The sequence below is a fragment of the Jatropha curcas genome, chromosome 1, assembly GCF_041381405.1.
Source record: "Jatropha curcas cultivar XTBG-Jc1 chromosome 1, XTBG_Jcur_1.0, whole genome shotgun sequence".
Classification (NCBI taxonomy): Eukaryota; Viridiplantae; Streptophyta; class Magnoliopsida; order Malpighiales; family Euphorbiaceae; genus Jatropha; species Jatropha curcas.
This window is the reverse complement of record NC_143151.1, coordinates 6,003,631-6,011,829: the sequence shown is the minus strand read 5'-3', so window position 1 is coordinate 6,011,829 and position 8,199 is coordinate 6,003,631. Positions and strand designations below refer to the sequence as shown.

The 8,199-nt window shown below is 25.3% G+C and overlaps 1 protein-coding gene across 1 annotated transcript; it reads left to right on the top strand.

Annotated features, from left to right (window-relative positions):
- Positions 1-693, top strand: LOC149498879 (uncharacterized). Its single transcript, XM_089718897.1, has one exon. The coding sequence runs from the start codon at positions 1-3 to the stop codon at positions 691-693; it is 693 nt and encodes a 230-aa protein (XP_089575023.1).
- The last annotated feature ends 7,506 nt before the right edge of the window (positions 694-8,199 follow it).

The window sequence follows — 8,199 nt, the reverse complement described above, 5'->3', positions numbered from 1 at the left end:
ATGCAGGTTTGGAGCGAAAAAGGGTGTGATGTGGCTGCACTTTTTGCTTTTGTGGCGTGGCACATTTGGAAGTGTCGTAATGATCGGGTTTGGTCGGAGAAGGATATATCCCCGAATCAGCTTGTCTATAATGCTGTTGCTCATTTATCAGATTGGAGATCGTTGTCTCAACTACGACCTGCACAAAATCTAACTCCTGGCAGACTTGATCCTGTTATTTATATTAATTCTAATATTGAGCATTGCAGTTGGAACTTGTTTGTAGATGCAGCTATTTTTCGAAGAGAAGGTGCTACTGGGTATGGCTTTGTTGTTGAGGACGCTGAGGGTAGTTTCATGACAGCGGAGTCTGGATATTGTGATGGCATTTTTTACCCTGTTGTGGCTGAGGCAATAGCGTTGAGGGCAGCAATTAAATATGCTTCTCAGCTGCTTGTTGCGGATGGTTTTATCTTTTCAGATAATCAGCTTTTGATTAGAGCATTGGCTTCGGATAGAGTGGATATTTCCACTTTTGGTTTGGTTGTTTATGATTGTAAGACTTTGCTTAATTCTTGTCCAAATATTAATGTTCGTTGGATCCGTAGACAGGCGAATAGTGTGGCCCATTGTCTTGCAAGAGCCTCTATTCGTTTCTCTCGTTTCTTTCAATGGGAGTCTATTCCGGATGTACTCATTTCATATTTTAATTAATTAAAGTTCTTGGGTCTTCCCTTTCAAAAAAAAAAAAAAAAAAAAACAACAACAACAACAGTAACAAAAACAAATAAAACAAAAAAAAAAAAAAATAAAATAATAATAAAAGAAACAATAAAAATAAGAATAATAATAATAAAATAATAATAATAATATTAATAACAACAAAAAATATAATAATAAATAATCATAATAATAACAACAACAACAACAATAACAATAATACTAATAATAATAATATAATAATAACAATCACAATAATAATAATAATAACATTAATAATAATATTAATAACAACAACAACAACAATAATAATAATAATAATAATAATAATAATAATAATAATACTAATAATAATATAACAACAACAATAACAATAAAAATAATACTAATAATAATAATAATAATAACAATCACAATAATAATAATAATAATAATAACATTAATAATAATATTAATAACAACAACAATAGTAATAATAATAATAATAATAATAATAATAATAATAATAATAATAATAATAATAAGAACAGTAGTAATAATAATAATAATAACAATAATAATAATAATAATAATAATAATAATAATAATAATAATAACAATCACAATAATAATAATAATAATATTAGTAATAATAACAACAACAATAATACAAATAATAATAATAATAATAATAATAATAATAATAATAATACCCTAAAAAAATTCTAATCGCAACTCTATATACAAAATCAACCATAACTAAATACAATAAAAACAAATAAAATTGAAAAAAAAAATTGGAAAAATTAATCGCAAAATAAAACTAACCTCAGATTTTCGCAACAGGCTGACCAGAGTGCAAAGCGAGCGGGGCTGGCGGCGTCAGGCGGGCTGGAACGGTGTCAGGAGGGGCCGGAGTGGCGCTGCGGACGGCGAAGAGGAGAGGAGAAGGAGAAGAGAGAAAGAAGAAGAAAGAAAAAAGAGAGGGCACGACGCTTAAAGCCCTAAATTTTGCGACCGACATATCGGTCGCAAATGTTATAACTATCGGTCGCAATTTTTAATGAGCTGACAGTGTTTGACTAGGCTCAAAATTTGCGACCGATTTGCGACTAACTATATCGGTCGGAAAAAATCGGTCGCAATGTAGTCTCCAATCGGTCTCAGAACTTTGGCCCATTTTTGACGCGCGAAATTTTGCGACAGAAGAACACTTAGTCGCAAATCGATCGCAAAATCGGTCGCAAATCCGTAGTACACAGGTCGCAAATCATTAACCATTCTCGCGAGAATTTTCAGCGCCAAATTTTGCAACCGATGGCTTATAAGTCGCAAAGCGGTCGCAAAATTGCGAACGAATTAAGTCGGTCGCAAAAATGGGTCGCAATTGTGTGTTTTTTTTTGTAGTGTATTACGAAGATAGTTATATTTTGACTTTTCAGGGCCAATTGTGATACTATGAATATAATAAATATATTATTAGAATATTGCTGTAAGAAAAACAATTGTTTTAATTTTTTTTCTTTTACTGGAAAGAACTTTTCAACTTTTTCAGTTGCGTTAGCGGAGATCTTTCCCCACCTTCTTGAAATGTTATCTTAGTTTGTGAATTCTACAATTTTATAGAATTCATTTAAAATTTTATATTTTTATATTTAAAATGAAAAAAATATAAATTTCAATTTTAGGAATTCAATTCCATGAAATTGGATATGATTACGCCAAATTCTATAAAAATAAGTAAAATTTCCAAATGAATTCCACGAAACTAAGTCCTTCAACTTTTTATAACAAAACTACCATTCTCTATCTACAAAATCAATTTTTCACTTTTTGAATTATTTAAATTATCTATTCCTTTAAAAAAAAATTTTAGAAAATTTTTTTCTTATTATTGTGTTTTTATTTTAATATTTTTTAATCTTTTATTTAATAATTTTTAGCATTTTTTTCCTATCGATGAGAGAGATTTAAGTTAAATATTCGTTTATCACTAAATTAAATGCAACAATTTTATTAATATTATTTGTATTTTATATATTTATTTTAATAAAAATATAAAAATTATATAGCATAACATAAATATAATTGGTATTTATTATTTATTTTTGTGAAATTACTATTTCAATGATATTTTAGGAAACAAAAGCAAATGAATTTTCAATTATAAATTTGTTCCATACATGATTATGTGGAATCCAATTAAATTACATATTTTAAATGAATCATACTAAATATAAATAATTTATTCACAAATGAATTCCATATTTTGAATTCATTTATACCAAACGGAGAGCATTATACTTATAACTTAACCATATAAGGAAAAATATATTTTAAGAATATAGATTATTTTTTGTATGTAAACTACCAGAATCCGGACCCTATTACTAAGGATAGAGTAATCCGATTCGAAACTTAGTTATAGTTAAAACTCTTCACTCCTCTATGCAGGTGTGTTTAGTGAGGATCGAACCCGATAGCTCTTTTTAAATATCTAGCTTGCATTGCAAACTGAGCCACAATCCGTAGTTTTTAAAAATATAGATTTTGATATAAAGAAAATGTAAATATAACAATCTATAATGCAAAAAGTGTAATTTATAAAAGCAATAAATATTTTATTCGCATTGTTGCACCATGCAAGTGTAATTTATAAAAGCAAAAAGTAAGCAAGACATCAAATGAATTATTTTATTATTAATTTAATTTAAACATAGATAATATTTGTAGTATTAATTAGACCGAAAAATGATTTAATTAGTTTTAAAAAAATTTTGATCACAATTATTGCATACAAAAATTGTTATTTAGAATTTGTTCAACAAAATTAGCAGTTTTAATAACATTTAGCTGTTTGAGTAGCTAATAGCTATTTTAGTAGTTTTTCATAAAACTTTAAAAACTAAACGTATAGGAGGTTCAACGTTATAGGATGTTAACCTTTTATAAAATGCTACCTTAATTTTTAAAAGTTAATTCAAATATTATATTACTAAACACTATAAAAATATAAAAATACTAAAAACTATTTAAAAATTATTGTTGAACACGTCTTAACGTTAGAACCCACAAAGCTATTTGGATATTTAGAATATTTTTGCTATTATATATTATTACACTATCACTAAAAATGAGAATAAAATATTTAATCCTTTATATGCGATTCTTTACTTTTTTTTTTCTTTTATAAATTATTATATTTATAGTGTAACACAACCGACTAAAATATTTATTTTTTCTTTGTATCAATTATGTGCCCTTGCATTATTACATTATAATAGTAACATTTTAAAAAAGAGAAACAATACATTTATTACATTCACAGTGTAACAATTATATTTAAGAAGTAAAAAATACACTATTTCTGTAAATATTTTCAAGATCACACTATTTAGGTAATTATTTTTTTCACACTATTTTTGTAAATTGCCCAAAAAAGAAGGTCAAAGATGGATATTAATTGTGTTTAGAAGAGATAAGAGTAAAATTGAAAAAAAAAAAAAAAACTAATACTCCTTAGTCTTTTCAAAGCAACAAACAATTTTGTAAATTTTTTAAAATGATAAGTAAAATAATAGTTTTACATGGAGGAGTGTCTAGAGTTATAGAGATACTTTGAAACATGTGGTGCCGTGGATAGTAGGAGATGATGAGAAAATTTTAATTCGTTTGGATACTTGGATATCAAAGGTAGGGTGTTTCTATGTTGAGGATGAACTCAATTTTATTAATCTTTCTTTATGGGTGAGAGACATTATAAGTAAGTGCAAGAGATTTTGACAAAATAGTTGAAATGTTTAGTGTTAATGACATTCGAGCTATTCTTAACATTCCTTTATTATGTTCGGGTAATAGAGAAGATAGGTTGATTTGAAATTTTGAGAAAAAAGTGTTTATAGTGTGAAATTTTATTACTATGCAGCTTTTCGAGTTTTGGGAAAGCGTGATGAGAGATTAGAGAGTACCTTTTGGAACCAAATTTGACATATTGATGTCCCACAAAAAATGGGAGAATTTATTTGGAGGGAGAATGAAATTTGAAATTAAAAAAATTTTAAGGTATTATATTATGTACTCCTTCCGTCCCATTTTATTTGCATGGTTTGATAAAACACACATATTAAGAATTTAGTTAACAAAAACTATTTTATCCTTTTTTACCCTTAACTCATTGAAGATATTAATAAAAGTCTATCATTTAATGAAGGATCATAAATGTTATCATGAGAAAAATAATTATTTACATGTTTAAATTTAGAAATAACATCCAAAAAAGAAAGAACAAGCAAACTAAATGAGACAGTGGAAGTATTATATAAGGGAAATATAAAATATGGTAATATTATTCAGTTCCATATTTCTTATAACTGAAACTTCGATTTTGAAACCAAAACTATGTAATATAATACTTCTTCCTTTGATTTTATTTGCATTGTTTACAAAAAACGCATATTAAAATTTTAGTCAATATGTATTATTTTTCTCTTTTTTGCCTTTAACTCATTAAGATATTAATAAAAGTTATTCATTTAATAAACGATCATAAAGGTTATTATAAGAAAATAATTGTTTAAATATATAAAGTTAGCAATCTTACAAATATTTTGGACATAAAAAAAAGAATAACAAGAAAACAAAATGAAACGGAAAGAGTACTAAATAAAATATATAATGTATATATTAAATATGGTAATATATACATATTGTATGGTAATATAATATAATGTGACAATACTATTATATGGTAATATATACATATTATATGGTAATATATTATAATATGGTAATATTATTTAATGGATATTAAATAAGGTATATATTAAAAATGGTAAGAATATAATATCTACGGAAAGAGTACTAAATAAGATATATAAGGTATATATTAAATATGGTAATATATAAATATTGTATGGTAATATAATATAATGTGATAATACTATTATATGGTAATATATACATATTATATGGTAATATATTATAATATGGTAATATTATTTAATGGATATTAAACAAGGTATATATTAAAAATGGTAAGAATATAATATCTTTAAGGATTTTAATTTTATTGGTTGACAATACTAGGTAGTATAAATTTACAAAAAAATAAAATAGACTATATATATATATATATATATATATATATATATATATATATATATATATATATATATATATATATATATATATAATCTTGAAATAAAAAATAAGTTCAAGAAGCTCTCCACATTCAGCATTTCTATTTATCTTTTTTCACAAAATTTTAAATTTTTCTTTAAATTTTATTTTATTTTATTATGATTTGATTGGATGTTTTAATATTAAATATATATGAATTATATACAATAAAACAATATCTTGAATTGAATTTTAAATTTAAGAGATCTATATATCTATATATCTATGCCTACATATCTATATCTATATAATCCTAAATCAAAAAATAAGTTCAACGCGCTCTTTCCATTCAATATTCTTTTTTTTTTTTTTACAAATTTTTTAATTTTTTTTATCCTTTTAGTGATTCTATTGATATTAATATTTTCTAAAATCACTATATAGCTTAGATTATGTACAGTAACAAATTATTATTTGAATTATGAATTCTACCTAAAATTCAGCGATTATGTAGAGATTATAATTATGTAGAGATTATGAAAAACAGATTGCAACTCCATCGTCAATAAATGTGTTAGGTAGAGAATGTATTTATTTGTAGTAGGTGTAATTATTTGTTATTTGATTCTTTTTTTTTTTTTTTTTGAAAAAATTTTATTATCACAGTAGAGAAGGTATTATCTGTAGTAGGGATGTTTTTTTGAGTATTGTAGTATGGATAGTTATCCGATTCATTTTGTTTAGTTTGATAGAGATTGGTTCATATGTATATTTTATAATTTCAGCAGATATTTGTGTTGAGCACATAAATTCATAAAATATCATCTGCTACTTTTGATCTTGCCAGATGCATACAAGCAAAGGTTTAATCTTTGTCATGCTAAAATAATCTTCTCCATGTCTTGGACTCTCTCTAGCATCTGGTGCGATTTAACCAAAAGCTGGCTCTTGCGCAAAAAATGACCTATTAGAGGATTCGCGGACACAGGGTTATCTATCAACTGCATAGTAACCCCGAGTTGATATATGCAGTTTCCTATGAAAATGCATCTTTCTCAAGGTAGATATTCACTATAATTATAATTGTAAATCATATTAGACATAACTATATATTTTTTAGTTGATGCAACTCCACTTTCTTCTTTATTAATTAATCGTATTAGAGATTTTTAATTGTATTAGAGATTGTATTAGTATTGTTAATCGGCATGCTTTCTGTGAGTCTGAGTTTTCGACACTGCAACACATTTGTAAGTTTTTTTTACTAAATTGTTGCATATTAGTGGTTGTTTATCAGGCCTGTTGCTTCATTAATTTAAATAGACAAAAAAGGACGTGATTAATTTTAACAATGTTCGGTCTTGATTTAATTATGTTAAGAATTTTATTACTGATGTTATGATTTTAATTGGCTAAAAAATAAAATAGAAGTTTATCAAGACAATAAAAGACTTTGTATTATAAAAAATAACTGCTTTTTTCTCTCTTTTGTCTCTAGCCTTTTAACTGTAGTTTTGTTTTGGGGCTGTTTATCAGCGGTAGCCCCTATCTTCTACTTTCCTTTCCGCTCCCCTATCTTCTACTTTCTTTTTCGCTTCACCTTATTCTACTTTTAATCTTTTATTCACTCTAATAAACTTAGATATGTCCTTTTTTCGGTTTTGTTATTGTTATTTTGTCTCCATATTTGAAGGGTTTTTTGTCCCTTCTTTGTGAGGTGGTCCCTTTTTTTTAGGGTTTATTACTAAATAAAATAATATGATATTTAATTTTATTTGGTTGGAGATTTTAGATCTTGATTTGCAGATGCAGATCTTCCACCAATGGAGCTTGGTAGTGCAGCTTATTCCTACACTGATGCTATTGATGCATAGTGACATAAACTCATCTGTGTTTGTTAGATGTTGCAAATTATTGGAAAAGTAATCCAAGTATAGAAGATCCAGAATCAATTAACGGACTAGTTGCTGTTATGAAGATTTATATATTTTGTCAATATTAACTCCAAGTAGAAATATCTAATAATATATTTTAATTTTAGTTTTATTGTTGAAAAGATATCAATACTTTTGGTTTGTTAAAAGATTAGTGAACTTATTAGCTACTAATAGTAGAATTTTATATCTAATCTATATAAATATTTATAATTCTTAATATTATTATTAATTAATTATATTTAAAAAAAAAAAGACTTTGTAGTACAAATATAAAGCTCGAATAATATTATTTCTCATTAGGATTACACGTAATTCTCATATTTGATTGGTTATATTATTTCTTTAATTTACTTAAAATTTAAATAATATTCTATTAACGAATATAATTTTGTTAAAAACTTTATTAATCTTATGATTTAATTGTCCGAAAAATAAAATAAAAATTTATTAAGATAATAAAGGATTT

Bases quoted from the DNA above. Each gene is read 5' to 3' on its own strand.
- LOC149498879 (XM_089718897.1), top strand. From the start codon at position 1: ATGCAGGTTTGGAGCGAAAAAGGGTGTGATGTGGCTGCACTTTTTGCT.